At 41.0% G+C, this 24,874-nt stretch overlaps 1 protein-coding gene across 4 annotated transcripts in view; it reads right to left on the reverse strand.

The window, feature by feature from the left end:
• The window catches only part of STXBP5 (syntaxin binding protein 5), a 530,024-nt gene that overhangs the window by 88,504 nt on the left and 416,646 nt on the right, over positions 1-24,874 (reverse strand). For all 4 annotated transcript variants that reach the window (XM_056567305.1, XM_056567304.1, XM_056567306.1 and 1 more), the window contains 4 exons: positions 23,449-23,669; positions 20,320-20,489; positions 17,569-17,694; positions 1,550-1,701 (listed from right to left, as the gene is read on the reverse strand). In XM_056567305.1, the coding sequence (XP_056423280.1) occupies positions 1,550-1,701; positions 17,569-17,694; positions 20,320-20,489; positions 23,449-23,669 (669 nt within the window). The remainder of the gene's footprint in view (positions 1-1,549; positions 1,702-17,568; positions 17,695-20,319; positions 20,490-23,448; positions 23,670-24,874) is intronic.

Genomic DNA, 24,874 nt, shown 5'->3' on the forward strand with positions numbered 1-24,874 from the left:
TGACACAGTGGAGGGGCTGCTGCAGACATCACACACTCTGCACAGAGCAGGATAGGAACATTGGGGGGTATTTATCAATTTTGCCTGTTGACAGTTTCTTTTTACCCTTTTTTTTTCACTTTGGTTTACGTGGACATGCACCAAATTTATCATTTGGTGCAAGTTGTTAGTAATTTTGGCTCAAATGTTGAAATCAGCTGCTCACAGCGCCTCTTACACAGAACTTACCACCAAAGAGGACGCGTATTTTACCCTGTAGCGCAGCCATTTCGGGGTCCCTCCAGCAGTATATCAGCAAGCGACGCGAGTTATTTTCTTTTGTGGGGTTTATAGCCACCATGTGAAATGGATTTTATTTTCAACTTGGGTAGTTTTTTTTGTTTTGTTACTTTAGTGCAGTGGTCTTCAACCTGCGGACCTCCAGATGTTTCAAAACTACAATTCCCAGCATGCCCGGACAGCCGTTGGCTGTCCTGGCATGCTGGGAGTTGTAGTTTTGCAACATCTGGAGGTCCGCAGGTTGGAGACCACTGCTTTAGTGCTTACCTTTCAAGAACCTGTGTGGCCATGTCCAATGCTGGCTCAACGGAGGGTGAAGGTTCCTCAGAGACAACTATGTCGCAGGATAGTATTGAGCAGCCCTGGAGGCGTCGATGCTTTCACAAAAATAAATGTTTAATGTATTTTTACGCCTTTTTTCTGACATTGCTAAGTGTGCTTTCCAAGTGCAAACTTTCTTGGCGGGGATTTGTGCCAAAAAACGGGATTTGTGCCAAAATTGCGCCAATCGATTGGCGCAAATGATGAATTACTGACTAAAGTTATAATCACACACGGGACCGTGTGATTTTGAGAAAGTTGTAAAAATGACAGTGGAGAAGATGCGCCAAACTTTGGTGCAAAAAGACACTGCGCCAAAGTATTGCGCAAAAGTTACGTGAAAAAAAAAGCACATAAATCCTTTGATAAATACCCCCCATTATCTGCCAGGAGTCTTATCTTTATGTAAACATAATCAATGACACTTCTGTTTGTGTGCAAGCTATACTGTGTCAGTGGGTCATACAAAGTGCTAGTAGCTTGCATACAACCAACAAATCCTGTGTGTCTGAAGTGTTAGTCACAGAAAAAGAAAGTGCTACGAGTTGAAACAGACAGATGAGAACATCCTTTTAAATGATATGCTTTCTTCATAGGACTACTTATCCAGGCATCATAACTAATGATATCTGTATTGCACATGTAAATGTACTGTCTCAGCAATAGATTAAACGTTAAGAGGGTATTCCCATCTCCACAAGAGGGCTCCCCAGCTCCCTTAAATAAATTGCATACAACATCTGGCTTAGCTCTTTTTGGCTTCTTGACAATCTCTAATAATGTCATCTGTGACTTAAATGTGAGGTTATAAAAACTGCACAAACATACAATAAATGGAAATATCCTATATTAGAATGTTTATACAAATGTATGTCATCTTCTCTGTAATACTATATATTCAGCTAAAACTCAAATACTGCAAGATGCGCAAACAATGAAGACTCCTTACCTCCTGACGGTTGCCTTGTTTTGCGCGGAGAACGTGGTTGCCTCTGGTATGGGTCATTTGAGCCATATAATTCAATTGTACCAAGGTTTAAAAGCACTGTTTTCTGGATGAAGTCGACCATTGCAATACCATTACAATTTCCGAATACTACTCTGGAAGTTGACAGGAAAGGAAAGCAAAAAGATAAAATTGTTAGAAAATTTCCACAAAAAATAAAAAAAATTAAGTTTTGCTTATCATGTTCTAGAGCAGTATTCTGCAAACTTTTTTTTTCAATGGGTCCTATAAACAGACTACTGTTTAAAGAGTACCTGTCACTAACTAATCTATCTCTGAATTATACTCCTATATCTCTTCCTGACTGATGCTGAGAAACATTCTTCAATTTTTTCCCTATAAAACACCCATAAATACCTTTTTTTTGTGCTCAGTCAGCCTGCTCAGTTCTCTTGCCATTTTTGAGGAAGGGAGTGTTCCCTGGGAAGCACAACATCATCTGAAGCCTGCCGGGGATCACTTCCACCCTTCCTCCTGTAGCCTGCACTCAGCTCGGGAGCACGCATAAATCATCAGGCCCCTGGCACGGCAAGCTGCTATTGAATCTCCTCCTCTGTTTAGCACTGCAGGTGCTTTACAGTGAGGAAGAAGATCAGAGTACAGACCTGCCATGCCGTGCTGTATTCTACTATTGTTGGAGTAAGGAAATAACAGATCAGATACATATGCATCAAAAACGGCACATATGCAAATATTTAAATAATTAAAAATACGTCTTAAAAAGGATTATGCAGCGATGTAGATCCCCAAAACATGGCCTACTCATGTAAAAGTCGGGAGACGGAAAAATAAGGAAAAATTAGGTATACATGAATGATCTGATAGTTTTAAGGTCATGGCCTATATATATATATATATATATATATATATATATATATATATATAACCAAAAGGTTATGCCATGTTGGAGAGACGTGAAAAGCAGCTCACTTGTATCAGAGCCAAACCATTAGTATGCACGCAGGGAGCGCTGTAGTGTTAAAGGGAAAACTCCAGTGGAAAACTTTTTTTTTTTTTTATCAACTGGTGGCAGGAAGTTAAACAGATTTGTAAATGACTTCTATTAAACTTCCAGTACTTATTAGCTGCTGAATACTACAGAGGAAATTATTTTCTTTTTGGAACACAGTGCTCTCTGCTAACATCAAGAGCACAGTGCTCTCTGCTGACATCTCTGTCCATTTTAGGAACTGTCCAGAGTAGGAGAAAATCCCCATAGCAAACATATGCTGCTCTGTGTAATTAATGCTTGTAGCCTTGAATTTGTTTCTAATTTGTTGTAACGGGTTTGGGCCAATACCCGATAACAGCGGCCAGGTTGGTTGCAGGATGGATGAGAACCGAGCAGGCTGCTGTGAGTGATAGCAGATCTCATTTAAATATACGTCTAAGGGCTTTTGAGTAAAAGAGAAGAGAAGTCCTGCTAACCAGAGGTGTGATCGATGAACAAAACTATGTGTTCACAATAACATTAGATATTGATGGAAATGGTGTTTGTCATATACAATGGCTAAAATATGTATCCATGCTGCATTGTGGTTGTTTTTCATTTATTACCGTTGATTTATGTTCTGCATAAATGTCCATCAGTATGCCCAACTGTTAATCCCATTACCCTTATCTGTGTTAGTTTAACATTTCAAAGAATCTATCCTGTTTGATCTAACTGCCAGGAGACGACAGTCTGAGCTATTGCATCCAGTGGCCAGTTGGGGGCAATTAACATACCTGTGCCAATTAAGGGACACTGTTGCCTGAATGGTAAATTTGACACATCCCCTAGACAAAGAGACTCACAATCCTGATGTCAATTGATGAAATTGCCATGTCTTCCAAATATTAAATATGGAGGTCAGGGAAGTATGTCCGCAGCCCCTATTTTGTACGGTTAGATTCTCCATCATACTACCTTTAAAATGAGTCCTCACATGACCCTTGTGTAATGATCCCTGCCCGAACTGTATGCACTGGGTAAATCATACACAATAAGGGGATCATGTCAGGTACCCCTGGAAAGAGGATTTGATGGAGAACCCACATATAAATGATGTGGGTGCCTGGCCCATGATAGAAGATAGAGGACATTTCCTATTCTTTGGGCATAAAGGTATAATAAGGGAGTGGTAACATCTATCTCTCCTCCTTGTCCCACCCAGGGGCTGAACATAGAGAGATCACCTGTCCATAGCAGGGTATACAACTACAGACCTGGAGGGACTAGGGTGCACTTGCATGGGGGACAAGATCTAATTTTGGATGCCAGACGCCATTTCCTACCAGACCCCATGGAATAGAACTCTGTGACTTTTTGTAAGTAGAGATTCTATGTTTTTCCCATTAATTTTATTTTCTGTGTGGTGAAACTTTGTCTTGTTAATACCTATTTTTACATGTACTGTGAATATTTTTCTTTCATAATAAATCATTCATTTATTAAGTACCGCCTTTTGTCTGGTAATACGGACGCACATTGTCCTTGAAGAGAGCCAAGTTATAGTCTTAAATTTACCTGTTTGGCTACATTATAGATTTGGATTAATCTTTTTCCTGTTTTAATATACCGTATATACTCGAGTATAAGCCGAGTTTTTCAGCACGATTTTTCGTGCTGAAAACACCCCCCTCGGCTTATACTCGAGTGAACTCCCCCACCCGCAGTGGTCTTCAACCTGCGGACCTCCAGAGGTTTCAAAACTACAACTCCCAGCAAGCCCGGGCAGCCATCGGCTGTCCGGGCTTGCTGGGAGTTGTAGTTTTGAAACCTCCGGAGGTCCGCAGGTTGAAGACCACTGCGGCCTTCAACATCATCCAGCCCCCTCTCACCCCCTTTAGTTCTGAGTACTCACCTCCGCTCGGCGCTGGTCCGGTCCTGCAGGACTGTCCGGTGAGGAGGTGGTCCGGTGGGGAGGTGGTCCGGGCTGCTATCTTCACCGGGGAGGCCTCTTCTAAGCGCTTCGGGCCCGGCCTCAGAATAGTCACGTTGCCGTGACAACGACGCAGAGGTGCGTCATTTGCGTCATTGTCAAGGCAACGCATCTATTCCGGGCCGGAAGCGCGGAGAAGAGGCGCCCCCAGTGAAGATAGCAGCCCGGACCACCTCCTCACCGGACCACCTCCTCACCGGACAGCCCTGCAGGACCGGACCAGCGCCGAGCGGAGGTGAGTACTCAGAACTAAAGGGGGTGAGAGGGGGGCTGGATGATGTTGAAGGCCGCAGTGGTCTTCAACCTGCGGACCTCCGGAGGTTTCAAAACTACAACTCCCAGCAAGCCCGGACAGCCGATGGCTGCCCGGGCTTGCTGGGAGTTGTAGTTTTGAAACCTCCGGAGGTCCGCAGGTTGAAGACCACTGAGGGCGAATGATGAGAAGAGGATGATGAAGGGGGGGTGTGGGGATGATGAAGGGGGGTGGGGATGATGAAGGGGGGGGGGGGGATGATGAAGGGGGGATGTGTGGGATGATAAGGGGATTATGAAGGGGGGATGTGCGGGATGATAAGGGGATGATGAAGGGGGGATGTGTGGGATGATAAGGGGATGATGAAGGGGGGATGTGCGGGATGATAAGGGGATGATGAAGGGGGGATGTGTGGGATGATGACAAGGGGATGATGATGAGGATGTTAATGACGGGTCTGGATGATGACAGGGGGGGATGAGGTATTTCCCACCCTAGGCTTATACTCGAGTCAATAACTTTTCCTGGGATTTTGGGTTGAAATTAGGGGTCTCGGCTTATACTCGGGTCGCCTTATACTCGAGTATATACGGTACTACTGGGGATAGTAGACTATATTTGGGAATAGTAGCATATCCATATTGGATTGATAGCTTCCTGTCGGCTTGAAATTGACAGGTGGTGGTAGCGATACCGTTAAATTGGGGGGTGTAAGAGGGATTTTTTATCATTATTTTCAGTCTAGTGTAGACAAATAGTGATTTTATAGATAACCCTACCACCCGCTCGTCTCGTGACAGTGATATTGATGAAAAAACTCGAAATACGATAGCTAATTTGAATTTTACTCAAAAACCTCAAAGGACTATTAATTGCCTGACGAAGAACCCCCCACAGGTTCTAAACAATGAAGTTGCATTTTATTGAATAAAAGCCATTTTATTTTAAACTTTGGCTAAACTTGATCTTATTCCACTAGGAGAAGGCACCAACTAGGATGTCTATACAAATTTATTCATTTGCTGACCATTTTCTGACCATTACCTGGAGGTTACGGGTGAAGACACGAAGGCAGCCACCCCTGATACTACCTGCACGACTTCGCAGTGAGTCTACATGCTTATGCAGGTGTTGTGCCCTCAGCACAACACCATATGGTAAGGAGATTCACCACATAAGCGGTGATCTACCATAATAATATTCCACTGGGAGCGCACCTTGTCTTTTTTTTCTTTATTTCAGTGCTGCATTCTAGGCTTTACAAGTCCAGCCGGCTCTGAACAGAGATGGGACAGGGATATGCAAATTACCTGGCAGCACGCTGCCGTGCAAAGCAGAGCGTTCGCTCTTGCCTGTATTATACACAAGCAGAAAGTGAGTGCTATGCAATGCCTACGGCTGGACCGCATTTCTGAAGTTTGATTTCCTGTCAGTCCAGCAGGAGACCAAAATCTGAGCTTTTGACAAGACATAATGCGGTCTGATCAAGAAGGGAGACCCCTGGTGGCCATATGTATAAAGCATTGAAAATAGCATTAATGTTTTTTTTTTTCTTTTTTTTTTCTACATGAAGCCAATAATAATAGTGATTTATAAAGGATAAGGAATAATAATATGCCCATTTAACAAAAAAAAGTTCCTAAAAACCAACAATAGTAAATTAGAAAAAAAAAGTCCACCTATTCAGAGATAAAATCTCATCCTGGTTTCCTCCATCGTTTAATAGGTATAATATCACTCAGCATGGTTGATGTCAATTTTGGACATAAACTGGCCATACACGGATTAACATCTTCTAAACCTGCCAATCTTGGCCTACCATCTAATGGGTTTGTGGGTATCCCGAATCTTCCATGATAACAGTTTTCAGAACAGAGAAGGATTAGGCAGATTGATTTCAACATGCCCAATCCTTTGGTTCAAAAATCTGACTCTCCCTGCCCTTTAACACTTTTTGCTGATCCCTAGAAAGGGCACGAATAAATCAGTTTTTTTTTCACCCAAGGGACAAAATAGTTGCAATGAATATTTGGCTTTCACTGAAAGTATTGCTGACAATATTGTACAAGTATTAAAAGGGGTTATCTGTGGGAAAAAACTTGATGCGCTGCTGGGGTGGCCTTAAAAAAAAAAAAAGAAAAGAAAAACCTTGGTCCCCTAGGGGTCCCTTCGTGACACCATCCAGTCCCCTGTAGCTCTGACTACCTCTGAGCGTTTCACTGCAGCTACGACCCGCTCAGCCAATCACCGCTACTGTCAGCAATTGGCTGAGCGGTCAATAACTGTAGTGGAAAAGAGATAACAATGTTTGGGTACATGTAAAAACCTATAATGTACTAATAGTCTTGTAAACCAACATCAAATGTAAGTAGAATGCACTGACCCTCACTAGTAACAAAAATGACTAGTGCACTAAAATAGTAAAGTATATGAAGCACAAAGAAACCTTTTGCTCAGACATGCCTGTAGAGTGCTATCTTGTACATGGAAAACACCTTTCCCCAGTGGATAGAAAAATAAGAGAGTTATTGCTCTTAAAACGGCTGGGAGGAAAAAACAAACCCGAAAACAAAAACAAAAAAGAAACAGCAAAAATGTTAATTTACTGTGTCCTCAAGGCCAAAATGGGCGGTGTTCTTAACCCCTTAAGGCTTTTTCATTTTTGCACTTTAGTTTTTTCCTCCTCACCTTCTAAAAATCATAACGCATAAAATTTTCCACCTACAGACCCATATGAGGGCTTGTTTTTTGCGTCACCAATATTACTTTGGAATGACATAACAGCAAAACAAAATAACTTCTGGGACAAAATTAAAAAAAAAATGTAATTTTGTAATTTTTGGGGGCTTCCACTTCTACACAGTGCACTTTATAGTAAAAATGACACATTGGCCCTCATTTACTTTTGCAAACCCGACATGTTTTGTCGGGTTGTGCGCCAGAAATTTTGTCTGCACCAGATTTTGCACCAGAATTGAAAAAACCCTAACTCCATTTTGCTAAGAAAACATGAGAAAGGGGCGTGACCGCCAGGGAAAGGAGGTGTGGTCACAAAAAAGGGGAGTGTTCCCGATATTTTCACAAAAACCCAACATATTTACTAAGGTTTCCACATAAAATGTGGTGGATTTGAGCTAGGGAAATTGTAGGGAATTAAAACCCACAAAGAAACCTCCACTCCACTCTTAGTAAATAAGGGCCATTGTCTTTATTCTGTAGATCCATACAATGACACCGATACCCAAATTAGATTATGGTTTTACTTCTTAAAAAATTATAACTTTTTGTACCAAAATTTACATGTCCATTAAAATGGCCCTTTGCTGAAACCTATAACTATTTTTTCGTATAGAGGGATGTGTAAGGGCTTATTTTTTTGTGCCGTGATCTAGTAGCTTTTATCGGTCCCATTTTTGTTTTGATTGGACTTTCTGATTGCATTTAAAAACAAAAATTGTAATAGTATACAAAGTGACCAAAAATATGCAATTCTGGACTTCTGCAGTTTTTTACTTATACACCATTGACCATGCAGTTTAATTAATGTTATATTTTTATAGTTCGGACATTTACACTCACTAAATGCAAAAAATCACTGCATATCATAAATAAAAACGTAAGGCCACTTACCCATGTCCAATACTGGTGCTGCGCCTGGACCCCAAGCGCGCTTTTGCTCCTTCCTTTGATATGCAGTGACTTTTTGCATTTAGTGAGTAGAGCATAGTGGTAACCCCTGATAGGGAAGTAACAACACGACTCTTTGCTCCCTATTGCAACCAGTAAGAACATATGGTTCATATGTATACCTATACGCATGCAAAAATGCTATATTATGTATATAACTTGTAATATTTATCTGACTTTACCAATATACTTTGGCAAGGAGTGCTGGTCCTGCGAATCTTTGTCTGCTAACCTGTGAACATCAGTAAAGTGATATACTATAATAACTTATTATTGTTATTTAGTTTAGACTTGTTATTTAGTTTAGAAAAAAGAAGGCTTAGGGGAGACCTAATAACTATGTATAAACATATCAGGGGACAGTACAGAGATCTCTTCCATGATCTATTTATACCCAGGACTGTATCTATAACAAGGGGGCATCCTCTACGTCTAGAGGAAAGAAGGTTTCTACACCAGCACAGATGGGGGTTCTTTACTGTAAGAGCAGTGAGACTGTGGAATTCACTGCCAGAGGTGGTGGTCATGGTGAACTCTGTAAAATAATTTAAAAGGGGTCTGGATGCATTTTTGTAGAATAATAACATTGCTGGTTATGTATATTAGATTTATAGGGACAGAACGTTGATCCAGGGATATATTCTGATTGCCATACCTCTAGTATGAGGGCTTTTGGCTTTCCTCAGAAAAAAACTCAGTAGGGACTCATTAGGGATATAGGTTGACCTTGATGGACTCTGGTCTTTTTTCAACCTTATGAACTATGTTACTACGTTATGTGTGGCATATCAGCTGCAGGAATGAACGACCGGTAAATCAGCTGTAGTAACGTATGCACATAACTGTAAAACATGCGTGACTAAACTAACACACGTTGTATGATGGCTATAGTAGTGTGAATTTGTGTCTATGTTATGTGAGGAAAAAGATAAGGAGCTATCTTGCATGTGTATATACTAAATCAGTGGCGTACACACAGTAATGGAAAGTAAGTAACTGGGGCTGCAAGATATGGGGAAAATGTGCGATTACGATTATAGGCCTAAATATTCCGATATCGATATGAGATGCAATATAATAAATAAATGGTGAAATCGTCTCATTCTTCCCCCTGTCACAATCTTCCTTCCATGTCACATTCCCCCGTCACATTCCTCCCCGTCACATTCCCCCCGTCACAATCTTCCTTCCATGTCACATTCCCCCGTCACAATCTTCCCCGTCACATTCCCCAGTCACATTCCTCCCCAGTCACAATCTTCCTTCCATGTCACATTCCCCCCTGTCGCATTTCTCCCCGTCACAATCTTCCCCCCTATCACACTCCCACCATCACATTTCCCCCTTCACATTCCCCCCGTCACAATCTTCCCCCGTCACATTCCTCCGCCTGTCACATTCCCCCCCGTCCTATTCCTCCCGTCACATCCCCCCCGTCACAATCTTCCCCCCGTCACATTCCTCCCCCCTGTCACACTTAACCCCCCCCCCCCCGTCACATTTTGTACTGCAGGAATACACTTGGTTTCCCGGATGGTTTTCAAATCACCAACCTAGTGTGTTTGGCTGATGGGGAAAGGTCTTTTTCAGCAACAATCACTGGCTTGACGCATGACACCGCTGTGGCCAGTGATTGGCTGAAAAGGGAAAGGTCCTACTACTGGTATGGAGAAGAGATGATACATCGGACCACACGGAGGGAAACGGTATCTGCAGGGACCGGGAGTAGGTGAGAAGAAGTTTGTATTTTTTATTTTTATCCCTGCGGCCCTTTTACTGCCGGCCCGAGCAGATAATAGCAAGTTTTCCCAGGGGGCCGTATCGCTATATCGCAAAAAGCAAAAATCGCAATTCGATTGCTTTTGCGATATATTGTGCATGTTCCTTGCATGACAATATGTAGAATATACATTGTGAAATTCTTTGGTGACAAATACATGTTGTGAACTGCCGGCAGCATGCCAGGTATGAATTCTAAAATATCCCATTGTATTGTATGCACAGTACAAGCTCAACCATATTGTAGCAAATGCATGTTACCACTATATTGCAACGTATGAATGATGCAGCGTACAGCATTGTATGCAGACTGCAAGCTCAATCGCGACGTAAGCTCTGTCAAGGCATATACCTAGCTCTACTGTCTCATGACGCATGCACGGTGAAACTGTCACAGCATATACTTGGTCAGAATTCTAGCGTATCGTGTGCAAAGATCAAATCTATGTAGTATGCATGAATGAATGCTAATGGCAACGGATGCACGATGAGAAAACTATGCGTGTATAACACTTTTTTTTTTTTTTAAGTATACACAGTATATATGTTATGAAGGTATGCTATGAAAATACACCATGTGTAGTATTCCGGATGTATAAATAATATAATTACTACAAAGTTTGCATAGTAGTGCTGCAAATGTATGCACAGAGTGAATGTTGCATAAGTCTAAAAGTATAAAGCTAAGAACTTATACCCAGTATAAAACTATGAAAATCTTCCCCGTATGAATTGCGAAAAAATGTGCACGGAAAGATACTAGAAATGTATACACAGTGCAATGCTAAGAACCTATGCACGGTATAAATGCTATGGATGCACACATGGTACGAATGCTATGAACGAATACACTGTGGTTTATTGCCTCATGTGTACTTGCGGTTTTTACTATATAGGAAAAACTAAAAGACAGCTGAATCAACGAATCAGAGAACATCTATATAGTTTAAAAACTGGAAAAGGAGCCCCCAAATTCATCTTACATATGAGAGACGTCCATAAAAATGACCTTAATACAATTAAGTTTGCAGGTATAGAAAGGGTATTAATACAGGGACAGGGGATAGATCGCAATAAAATTCTTATGAGAAAAGAAATTGATTGGATCAGCCGACTCAACGCTTTAGGCGCATTGGGTCTGAATGATCGACATGATCTGTCCCCTTACCTGTGACAGGTCTGATTGATATTTTTTAACTGGGTGATCACATTATAATCGGTGTTACATTTATGTATATGTCTATGTTCACATTGTCTGTTCGCATCTATTAGCTCCACCCCCGAGAGGGGCGGGATGCATAAGATACGGACTCACCTGGGCTCACTAGGACCGGAAGAAGCGTCACTGGACGCGAAATAGGATCGATTGTCTCGAGCTCCCCCCGCCACGTCTAGCCCTCCCTGCACACCCGTTCCCGTTGTTTTGTGCCAGCTGTACGCTTACCAGCACTATTAAACAAGATTCTACAGAAGTGGTGAGTCGCTACGTGTTACTTTCCTTCCTTGCTACATACGTATATGCTTGCTTTCCATGCACGTTTAGCACCACACTTCACCAGTCAGGAACGGATAGGTCCCATCACCTTGCCACAGTACGGAGAGCCACCAGTCAGCTGTGCCAGGTCTTTCCGCTTTTTTGTTACAGACTATGCTATGAAAATACACCATGTGTAGTATTCCGGATGTATAAATAATATAATCACTACAAAGTTTGCATAGTAGTGCTGCAAATGTATGCACAGAGTGAATGTTGCATAAGTCTAAAAGTATAAAGCTAAGAACTTATACCCAGTATAAAACTATGAAAATCTTCCCCGTATGAATTGCGAAAAAATGTGCATGGAAAGATACTAGAAATGCATACACAGTGCAATGCTAAGAACCTATGCACGGTATAAATGCTATGAACGCACACATGGTACGAATGCTATGAACGAATACACTGTAAGAAAGCTATGAACGTATGGACAGTACAAGTGCACAGTATAGATACGCAGTATAAATACTATGAACTTATAATTCATATAAATGGTATGAATGAATGCACAGTATAAGTACTATGAATAAATGCAATATAAATGCTATGAACTAGTGTACGGTATGAATGCTAAGAGTGAATGCACAGTATAATGCACGGTATGAATGCTATGATTGAAAACATGGAATAAGTGTACAGTATAATGCTTGTAAGGAATGCATGTATAAAAGTACAGTATAATGCTTATGTGTGACTGCACAGTATGGACGCAATGTATAATGCTATGAATTATGCACAATATAAATGCATGGTATGAATGCTATGAATGAATGCACGGTATGAATGCAATGTAAGTGCTATGAATAATGTATGGTATAGATGCTATGCATGGATTAAGTGTCCTTTGTAAAGCTATGATTGAATGCACGGTGAAATACAATGTATATAAAACTATGAATTTAAAGGAGTATTCAAGGAAAAACATTTTTTTATATATCAACTGGCTCCAGAAAGTTAAACAGATTTGTAAATTATTTCTATTAAAAAATCTTACTCCTTCCAATAATTATCAGCTGCTGAAGTTGAGTTGTTCTTTTCTGTCTGGCAACAGTGCTCTCTGCTGACATCTCTGCTTGTCTCGGGAACTGCACAGAGTAGAAGAGGTTTGCTATGGGGATTTGCTTCTTCTTTGGACAGTTCCCGAGACAGAAAGCACTTTGACAGAAAAGAACAACTCAACGTCAGCAGCTCATAAGTACTGAAAGGATTAAGACTTTTTTTAAAAGAAGTAATTTACAAATCTGTTTAACTCTCTGGAGCCAGTTGATATATAAAAAAAATGTTTTCCTGGATAAATGCTAAGAGTGAATGCACAATATGCTATGAAAGAATGCACGGCATAAATGCTGAGTGAACACCAAGTATAAATGCACTGTATACATGCTCTGAATGAATGCATGGTATAAGTGTACAGTATAATGCTTATGAGTGAATGCACAGTATGGCTACAATGTATAATGCTATGAACATGTACGATATGAATGCTATAGGTAAATGCACGGTCTGAATGCTACGAATAAATGCACGGTATGAATCCAAGTAAAGTGCTATAAATGTTTGGTATAAAAGCGATGCACGGATTAAGTGCACTTCATAAAGCTATGAGTGAATTAACGGTATGCAAGCAATGTATAATGCTATGAGTTTAATGCACAGTATGAATGCTATAAGCGAATGAATGGTATGCAAGCAATGTATAATGCTATGTATTGTGTATGGTATAAATGCTATGAGTGGATGCACGATATAATGCTATGAATGAATACACGGCATAACTGCTGAGTGAATGCTCAGTATAAACGCACGGTATACATGCTATTAATGAGAGCACAGTATAATTCCAGGTATAATGCTATGTATTGAGGCACGGTATAAATGTATGGTATAAGTGCTATGATGAGTGCATGGTGTAAACGCAATGCACAACTGCTGAGAATTGCACTGCACTGTCCGTGTACACTGTATAAACACAAAATAATGACCGTAAGCACTGCATATGAACAATGACAATGCGGCCTTACAGGCTTAAAATGATAGTAAGGTGCATGATAGTATTAGTCCTTGTACACAGGTATTATTGGTAATATTGGTCTCAGTATACAGGATTTGGTCAGTAACAGTATGAAGGTAATATGTATGGTGATAAGAATTCCTTCTTCTATACTAGTATCAATGGCAATATTGCTTAGTATACAGGATCTGAAGGTTAAAAAGGTGGGTCAGTGCTGTTGCTTGCACCCTAGGCTAACTTTTCAAGAAGAGAGAAGTTACAGTGATTCGATTCGTCACAAACTTCTCGGCTCAGCAGTTGCTGACTACAAAAGGCAAACTTCTTTCAGGGGGGTCCTACCTACAGGAGGCCCTATAAATAGAGGGCAAACTACCTATATTGTGGTCATACCGACAGAAGGCTAACTATCTACAGGGGGTCCTACCAACAGATAGATGCTACCTGTACGTAGTTGGCTATCTCCAGAGGCTCTACATACAGGGGGTAGCTATCTGGGTGGGAGGGGGAGGGGTCTACCTACATGGGACAACTATCTCTGGGGGCTCTACCTACAGGGGGAAACTATCTACAAGAGAAGCTACCTATATGAAGCAGCTACCTACCCTACAGGGGAAGAACTACCTACTACATTTTTATCACTTATATGGTATGTAGTGGTAATAGTTATAATGTGGCAGTATTATTTAGACATGTAGGGCCATCACTGGCTATAACTGCACTGAAATCACTTATGACAATGATAATGATGTTTGTTGTTGTCAGTCTATCAGTACAGGAAGTCCTCAAACTTAGGTGACAGGCTGACAACATTAATGTTGTCCAGCTCTACACTCCACCCAACAAAGAGGATCCATCGTGCACTGCCCACCATAGGAGTAGAGGATACAGTACTATGCCAGTAGGTTTTAATCATAAAAACTTGATAAAAATGTATGGGTAGAGTCTTTTGGGTAAATGTTATATAAAACAAATAAATATTGCTTGATTCACTAAGCTGCAATTTAATTTTCTGACACCGCTTGTTTCTGTTCAGTAATTCTTTTAAAACAGTAAACATATCAGTCAATAAGAAAGCGACAAGACAGATGAGATGTAAAGAAGCCCTTTGCTGGAAAAGTGATTTAAATCTGTGTCTAAAAAGGCTGTTATGCTTCCTGACACATTTAACTGTGATGCACATCACTCATTAAGATGAATTACAAGAAAGCTGCAGTCTGACCAACACCAGCGTACTGATAACCTTAAATAATTACTGTGGACTTACGTGTCAGCTTGATGGAGCCGTCTCCTTACACATTCTAAACAGTCATAATAAAGCTACCTATTATAATAGTTAGGTTTATCAGCACACATAGGAAGGCTGTTGCATATTTGCTAATTACAAAATAAGGTAAAGGGAAAGAATATGACTTTAATTAGGCACTGACACGATTTCATTATTTTTATACAAATGATTAGTGCCTGTGAATATAAGTGCATCTCCAATATACTTGCATTATTTTATTTTTTACACTTTACCTTTGAAACTCCCCCTTAAAACAGTGGCCACTAGAGGTCCCCATATATTTTTCCACACTGCTCTCATTCTGTCTCTAACTTTATATAGACTGTGGCAATTCTCCTGCCCAGTCTGAATACAGGAAGTAGGGGCGGGCTTAGTACTGTGCTGGCCTGTCAATCACTCTGCAGAGCACGGTGTTGGGTCAAAGCTGCTGACTCCTACCCAAACAACTCTCTTCATAATGCTGTACTAGGGTAAAGGGGAGGATAGTTGGAGCCATGTACTTAATCTGTGTATGTGTTTGCATGTTCAGCAGAGCTGGCTGTGTGTAGGGCTTCAGTAGGGCTAAGCTTTGTGTGTGGAAGAGTAGATGAAATGTGTATGTAGTTGTGTTTGCCTCTGCTCTGTGTATGTCCAAGGTGAGCAGTGAGAAGAGCTGTTAGGGGGGAAGACTGCAGCTGATTGGCTCACAGGTACACTTTAAACCAAATTTGGTTAAACATATTGTTAACAAATATAGTTAAACAATTTTTTTGTAGTTTTCATACTGACTACTAAGCCTAAAAATAAGTTGATACTGATACTTCTCATTCTGTACAGATCATTTTCAGCAGGGTCCTCTTTATTATCATAGACAGGATAACAGTGAAAAGTGACACCAGTTCACAGATAAACTATTTACAATAGCTGAAGAGCTCAGCCTTCCCCTCTCTGTAGAATTACCTCTGCACAGGTCACAAAGCGTGCCTACAAATTTTTTTTTGAAAAGATAGGCTCTTCCACAGTCTTTTGTAGCCATGTTGATGGGTTTTACCATAAAGCATATCTCTTTAAATAGCATAATTGGAGGCACATATAATTTATATTATATTCTACACTGCTACAATTACAGCAAAACCAAATTTATATATATATATATATATATATATATATATATATATATATATATATATATATAGTGTGACTCTTTACTACATTTGCACAATAAAAGCCCATTTTTTCTTATCTCAAAGACCTAAAGGCAGCCAGAACCACTGTGCTACACATCCACACATCTAAAATCAACTCAGGATACCAGACCCAGGTGTATCAATCTGGCAATGGTGGGGTGGTGCTATACGCCTGAGAAATCACAGCAGGTAATGCAACATCCACCACAAAGAGAAAAAGAGGCGCCTAGGGGCCTTATACAGTCCCTGGCGTCTGAACTCCCCCTGGATCCATCTGCCGCCTCCCTGCTTGGACCAATGTGGTCTGCGGATTCCTGAAGCTGGTTTGCCCGCAACTGGAACGGTGAGTGCTCCACTTCTTTTTCTCTTTGTGTGGAAAAAGCAAATTTTTTGTTGCCACATTTTCCAACCAATAACATTATGGCTCCTGTATGGGAGCTTATTTTTTATGGAAGACAATATGGGGTTTCAAGGGGAGCAAATGATCACTTTTTCTTTTTTGGATGTAGAATGAAGCTGAAAACCAGCAATTCTGCCAAAATTTTTCACTTTTTTTTTATAGAAATCTGGAGAAATAATTTAATAATGTGATTTATTAAATATGCAGAGTTTATGTTTTTCAAAATTATTCTCATAATATCGTAATTTGTAACTTTCAGCTATGGGACTTATCCATAAGATCATTTGCCAACTTTTAAAGTACAATGCAATCCTCTATCTTACAGAGTATTAAGCATGTCGTTTAAATACAAGGCCTCATAGGAGAATGGAGTAAAAAGGACTACTTATTCTTGCAGCTTTCATCACAAGGGGTTACATGAGGTGTGACAGAGGTATTCCCTTCTCCTTAGTAAACCGCTTGCTGTGGTTGCTATTGCCTGAATCATAAGACTTCTGCCTGCCCCACTGGCCTTAATTGATAAATATCTCCATATACCTAAACAGGAAAAGATCAATTAAAGGCTTGTATGGCAGGGAGAAGCTGTTGGGAAGCACCCCAATAACTCATGATGCTTTAGGCAACATGAAAGTGATGACAGAATCAGAGGTTCCTACACCCACTACACCAGGTACAGGAAACCTGTACAGGGCTTATTCCACAGTGCTGCAAAAACACATGCTGCAGGATAAGGCCCCCGAAAAGGCTGTTGCAAATGGGTATTTAGGGGTTAACTTGTTTACATATGGATACAGGATGTGGGTACGGTTTTGCCACAGTATTCAGTATAATAGCACTGTGTAAACTTTGCACAGGGATGCCAAATAAATGTAAATAACTTGTGACATCTCGTATCAACAACCCCCCAAAAAAATACTTACAAGCCATATGAAGAATTGACAGCTAGGCTGGTTATTTGCTGTGGAGGTTCTCCGCTGACCCACACAAGTTGTATGACAAGCTCTATTTGGTAGCCGGGAGACTGCTTTAAAGGGGTGCTCTTCACCCTAAAAAAAAAACATATTCCTTTGTTTATAACATGGATTTAAAATAAAATACATCAGTTATCTGCCAGTCACACGAGAATAAACTAAAGTAGGATTCAGACTAAGTATGTCTTGACTTAAGGTCAAAGTGGAAAAATGGATGAGATAACCTTATATAAGGATCAAAGTTTTAGACCTATTAAATGAATGGTACCTTTTACCTGGGGGTAATTCTAAACTTCAGAAAATCACTTTTTTCTGTGTAATTCGAGTGAAAGGCAGTGCTAAGCGGCTAAATACCAAAGCTTGGAATGCCCCCCTGCTACCCTTGCCTGTCTTGGACTGAGTCCAGTGCCAAGGATGACATGGGCAGGGAGGCACCACCTTTTTGACATTTGAACTAAAAGAAAAATAGTGATTTTATAAAGTGTGGCTATACCACATACTGTCCATTTTATTAGCCTAACAGCTATCCACTCATTTATTTATTCAGATTGATCACCTTTTTAAAGGGAATCTTCTCAGCTGACAGATTCCATTTACAAAGGACCTGTGGTCATTCTTTTTCTTAAGAAAAAAAAAAAGGGTCAGTGTATTTGTGTACACCTTTCTGTAGCATGTCAATCAGCCCCCCATTTCTGAGATATAGGAATTTGATGGTTCAGGTAACCCATCAAAGGGGCTAGAACCTTGAATATTGAAGCTTCATCAGTAAGATGCATGAAATAAGATTGCACAGGTCCAATTGCATGCAGTGTGAATGTGCCTGAATGCACAGCATAAAAGAGCAAATTTATGGTACACAGTTTTATATAGAGTGGATTATATAAATTCGGAGTTAATATATCTGTACTGACTATAACAAAGGTCTCAAAGAGAAAATCAAATAACCATCATAAAAGGAGGATACAAAAGGTTGTAGGACAATATTTCAAACCTGACGGATATTTTACACTTTGCAAGCTATTGTTACTTGTATTATTACTATTATGAAGAAAATCAAAACTTCAGACCTAGTAAGTACACAAAATCCTTACTATATAGACCATTGGTTCTTAACCTTGTTGGAGGTAATGAACCCCACCAGTTTCATATGCGCATTCACCGAACCCCTCTTAATTGGAAAAATAAAATCAGATTTTTTCAAATTCAAAACATAGGAGGTATATATTTAAGTATATATTTATACATCGGTGCACAAAATGAACAAAACCATTAAGAACAAAGAACAAAACCATGAAAACATGATTTTCACACAAAAACATAATGAATATTTACTGCAAATCAGTGTGACTTCTGCTGTTGTCTTTCAGAGACCAGTTCAGAAATACGCAGCCTTACCATGCCAAGTGCCACTCATGTCATTTTCGCAACAATGGCAGTGTTCCCCCACATTAGGCAGACAGAGTTCCCCCACATTAGGCAGGCAGTGTTCCCCCACATTAGGCAGGCAGTGTTCCCCCACATTAGGCAGGCAGTGCTCCCCCACATTAGGCAGGCAGTGCTCCCCCACATTAGGCAGGCAGTGTTCCCCCACATTAGGCAGGCAGTGCTCCCCCACATTAGGCAGGCAGTGTTCCCCCACATTAGGCAGGCAGTGTTCCCCCACATTAGGCAGGCAGTGTTCCCCCACATTAGGCAGGCAGTGCTCCCCCACATTAGGCAGGCAGTGCTCCCCCACATTAGGCAGGCAGTGTTCCCCCCACATTAGGCAGGCAGTGCTCCCCCCACATTAGGCAGGCAGTGCTCCCCCACATTAGGCAGGCAGTGCTCCCCCACATTAGGCAGGCAGTGCTCCCCCACATTAGGCAGGCAGTGCTCCCCCACATTAGGCAGGCAGTGCTCCCCCACATTAGGCTGGCAGTGTTCCCCCCACATTAGGCAGGGAGTGTTCCCCCACATTAGGCAGGGAGTGTTCCCCCACATTAGGCAGGGAGTGTTCCCCCACATTAGGCAGGCAGTGTTCCCCCACATTATGTAGGCCAGTGGTCTTCAACCTGCGGACCTCCAGATGTTGCAAAACTACAACTGCCAGCATGCCCGGACAGCCAACAGCTGTTTTGCAACATCTCGAGGTCTGCAGGTTGAAGACCACTGATGTAGGCAGTGTTCCCCCACAGACATACAGCCTCCAGCCATATACAGTGTATGGCTATGTACTGCCCACTTCAGTGCTCCAACCACCGCTCCGGCTATAGCAGTAGGTCTCAAGACCGGTGGTCGAAGCACCGAAGATGATGTGCCGCTGGTCGTTTACTAAGCTGGCCAGCGGGCGTCTTCCTCCTTCTCTATCCTCCGGTCCTCGGCGCCTTCGTTTCCATGGGCGCACGCATGGGACGTCAGTGACATCCCGGCGGCCCTGCGTTTTTAAACTTAACGCGGGGCCGCAGGGAGTTAATAGTGATGGGGGGAATTGCCCCGTCGCTACACCGGCTCTGCTCGGGGCCCCGGGGCCAGCTCGGGGCCCCAAGCAATTGCTTGGTTTGCCCGTCCTGTTGGGACCTCCCCGCCGAACCCCCGGGACTGACTCACCGAACCCCTGGGGTTCGATTGAACCCAGGTTCAGAACCACTGATATAGACATTCTCCATACAGTTTCAAATTCAGCTGCTGCACTTGAAATAAAACGTGGAATAACGCACTTACCTTAAACAGGGTACATTGTCCCGAATCCCATCAGATGAACTGCTGCTTGTGGATGGGTGAGATTGAAGAACAATGGGTTGGGAGTTAGGTCCTCCACTAGGAGTTGGCACTTGTTCAATGTCTGGGGACTCTAGATCATTGATTTCATAGAGCAACCTTACTTCTAGCATCTTAAAGCAAAGCACACAAAAAAAAGCAAGGAAAAAAAGAAAAAAAAAAAAACTTATTTTTGGTGTGTTAGCAGAATAAAGTTACAAAGTGAACAAAATATTTTCATATCAGCACATGTTTAATGTTTTACATAAAAAAAGAACTCAAAAACTCAAAGAGCAAATAACATGCATTAAAATATGCAAAAGTAACAATCACAACATGGGCCCTCATTTACTAAGAAAATCGGGTTGTAAGTCTATGTTGCTTTCTTACCCGACTGCTTTTTTCCCCTTGTATTTATTATTATGTCGCATACTGTTTGTCACACGTGGGTTTTGTTGGTTTTGGTTTCCAACTCCTCTGAGTTGTCGGGAAAAAATCCACAACAATTCAACAAATTCGGGTTGGAAACCTTTATAAATATGTGGGAAAACTCAGAAATGTCGGGTTACGCCCCTTTTTTGGGTTTGGGAGAATCCACATCGGGTCCGTCGGGAAAAAATGTTGCATCGTGTCGCAGACTGGCGCACGATATCTGCGACACGTCGCAGACAAAGATGCGCCAAAAAAACCCGACAAAAGAAGTCGGGTTTAGAATAGTAAATGAGGATGATGATGTAACTATTCCATTGGACTCTTTGTGAGCAAGACTAGACGTTGACATAGGAGCTCAATGTTTCATTGACTGTAAGGAAGAGAGTCTAATTGTGACCCCGTTTAGTCCATTTTTTGAATATATATGTCCTGCCCAATGCACTTCCATTCGGAGTCCAGCACACAAAGCGTGTAAGTTCGGAAAATGGACGAAATGTTGTCACAATTATACATATCCTTTAATGCAGTGGTCTCCAACCTGCGGACCTCCAGATGTTGCTAAAACTACAACTCCCAGCATGCCCGGACAGCCGTTGGCTGTCCGGGCATGCTGGGAGTTGTAGTTTTGCAACATCTGGAGGTCCACAGGTTGGAGACCACTGCTTTAAAGGATCAATTCAAATGATTTTTCCAGTTTACATTACAGAGCAGGCGTGCCCAAATTACTGAAGAGTTTACAGATCAAATAGATTACTGACTTTTTTTTTTTTTTATTAGGCCAAAAATAACTGTAGGCACAGGATACCTGACTTCTAGAATCTAAATAGAACTGCTCTAGAGTACAATAACCTGTGAAGACGAACCCACAGTTCTATTATAACTAGCAAAACATTTCTATAAATGACATAGGAAAAGCATTGACTGTGATCAGTATCTATTCAGTTCCAGGTTTTACTACCTTTCAGAGCCAGAAGACAATTATGGACATATTCATCGTGAAAATGGCACCAAACATTTCACACAGTTTCACGCCTTTATGCAATTTTGCCTCAAAGTGTAAAGTTTTGTAATGATATGTATAAAAATCCAAGGAGAGAGGAGAAACAGCAGACAACTCAACCTCTTCATACACAGAACCAGGCTGCTTCCCGAATTCAAATAAATGTTGCATCCCAAAATACGAACCCTAGAAACTTGGATATTCTAATACTGAAAGCAAATAGTCTGGATTTTTTTTTTTATACATAAACTTGATTTGGATTTTCCACAAAATGTAAAGCATTGCCCTCATTTAACCATGGGCCCATGTCATCAACTGTGTTACCAGACACAACCCATACTCAAGATTGGGAAAGAAATGAAAAGGTAGGGCATGGAGAAGCTTTTTAAGCCATATTCACATGGTGGAAAATTTGTTCACCCGGAAAATGGGCAGTCTCCATAGACAATACATTTCGGAGATGATTCTGGAGAAATAATTAATGTCAAGTCTTTCGCCGGAGGCCGGAATCGGGATTTCTGTTGCATGCATGATGAACAGAATTTCCAATCAAAATTTTTCAGTCTAATTCAACTCAGAAATTAAGTTGTGTGAGCATGGACTTTGGACCACACATTTCTGATATGCTGCAGATTTTCTGCAGCAGAAAATGTGCCAAAGGCAGAAGTGAATCCAGCTGATTCCACTTCTGCATTTGGCAATATTTCTTCTGGAGAAAATCTGCGGCATGTGTCCCTACCCTTAAAGAAATACAGGGGGGGAGGGGGGAGATACCCAAGACATGAAGGTTAGACTCAACATATCTGGCCCTAAATAATACAGAAAAATACTGAACACACTTTTAGCTGCATAAATATGACAGGTACTCTCTACTTATTTCAGGTACAACATTAAAAGGGTATTCCGGGCAAGAACATTTTATCCCCTATCCAAAAGATAGGGGATAAGATGCCTAATTGCGGGGGGCCCGCTGCTGAGACCCCCTGCGATCTCCCTGCAGCACCCACATTCTATGCGGGTTCTGAATCGCCCCCTCCCATAGACATGAATGGAGGAGGCGTGGCGTGACATCACGTCCCCAGTCCCGGAAACCCGGAGGTTCAGCACCGGCATAGAATGCGGGTGCTGCAGGGAGATCGCGGGGGGTCTCAGCAGCGGGCCCCCCACGATCAGACATCTTATAACATGTTTTTGCCTGGAATACCCCTTTAACCCCTTAAGGACCAGGGGGGTTTTCCGTTTTTGCACTTTCGTTATTTCCTCCTTACCTTTAAAAAATCATAACCCTTTCAATTTTGCACCTAACAATCCATATTATGGCTTTTTTTTGTGTGCCTGCAGTAACCTGAAATTCCAAATTCTGGCATAAAATACTTCAGTGTTAAAATATAATAGAGAGTATGTCATTTTCTTCTCTACAAAAACCGGCATTATTTTGTTTAGTTCTCATTTCTTTCAAAACGATTTTGTATACTCCATGTTGTGCTGAAAATGAATATTCCCAATTCTGAGTGTGCAATCTACTTAAAGTGACATCATATGTTTATTGCAGCCAAATAGTATTTATCTTAGACCCAAGACTGCCATCATCAATTTAAAGCTGCAAAAATCCTTAGACTATACACTTGAAAAGATCTGCAGATGCAAAGCTTGGTCTTTACCGGGATGACATCTGTGGTGACTTCCTGTTTGCTGAACCTATAAATGATGACATGGGCTGAGACACCCGCCACACATAGTATCCTGCTCTCTGGGCACCAGGAGATCATCTGGATGGCATATGGGTCTTCATCTACAATGTCCGTGCTAGGTTTATCTTCTTTATTTCGAGATTTCTCAAATACTTTTGCTGTCTTGAGTTTATACAACATTTGCAATGTTACTAGGAAAAAAATATTAGGAACATATTCACATTATTAAAACTTTGAAAGGTCATTTACTAATGGCAAATTCAACATTGCTACATACTTGCTTTGATTATCATTTTTTACGGTCTGATGAGGTTGTTAAAAGCACTCTGCCGTTCATGGGCAAATGAAAATAAAATCCATAAAATAGTAATAAAAAATAGAAGAGGGTGACCTCTAAGGTAAAAAGTGCAGTTGTTGAATATTTTTTTTTCTCCCAAATAAAGTTATTTTGTCATTAAAATTTTTTTTGTAACTTTGTAATATTTGTAAAATACAATTTCTCTCTTTAGTCTATACAACTGATATCAAACACAAAAACACATTAAGTTAGAGAGGGGTTTAGAAAGCATGCAAATACATATGTTTCTAGACTGTGTCATGGTGTCCTGAATAAAAACAATGCAAAACAACTGTAAAACCTTAACAGTAACCTGGTTTTTAGTCCACTCCCAATTGATCTGTGTAGGGGTAGGAACAGGCCCCTCTCACCATTCTTCACTAGATGAATGCCCCAGACAAAACCTTCTGTTCAAAACTCAAAAGGTGAGATCTATTAAAACCTGAGCAAAGAAAAAGTTAAAGGAGTACTCCGGTGGAAACCTTTTTTTTTTTTTTTTTTAATCCACTGGTGCCGGAAAGTTAAACAGATTTGTAAATGACTTCTATTAAAAAATCCTAATCCTTCCAGTACTTATTAGCTGCTGAATACTACAGAGGAAATTATTTTCTTTTTGGAACACAGAGCTCCCTGCTGAATCACGAGCACAGTGCTCTCTACTGACATCTCTGTCCATTTTAAGAACTATCCAGAGTAGGAGAAAATCCCCATAGCAAACATATGCTGCTCTGGACAGTTCCTAAAATGGACAGAGATGTCAGCAGAGAGCACTGTGCTTGTGGTGTCAGCAGAGAGCTCTGTGTTCCAAAAAGAAAATCATTTCCTCTGTAGTATTCAGCAGCTAATAAGTACTGGAAGGATTAAGATTTTTTAATAGAAGTAATTTACAAATCTGTTTAACTTTCTGGCACCAGTTGATAGAAAAAAAAAAAAAAAAAGTTTTCCACCGGAGTACCCCTTTAACGTTTCCTCTGCACAGGTTTGACCTCTAAGGCTAGGTTCACATTGCCATTCGTATCTGACCTCTTAAGGGTCCAATCGGCCCTTTATTTTTTTTTA

This window comes from Hyla sarda, chromosome 3, assembly GCF_029499605.1.
Source record: "Hyla sarda isolate aHylSar1 chromosome 3, aHylSar1.hap1, whole genome shotgun sequence".
NCBI lineage: Eukaryota > Metazoa > Chordata > Amphibia > Anura > Hylidae > Hyla > Hyla sarda.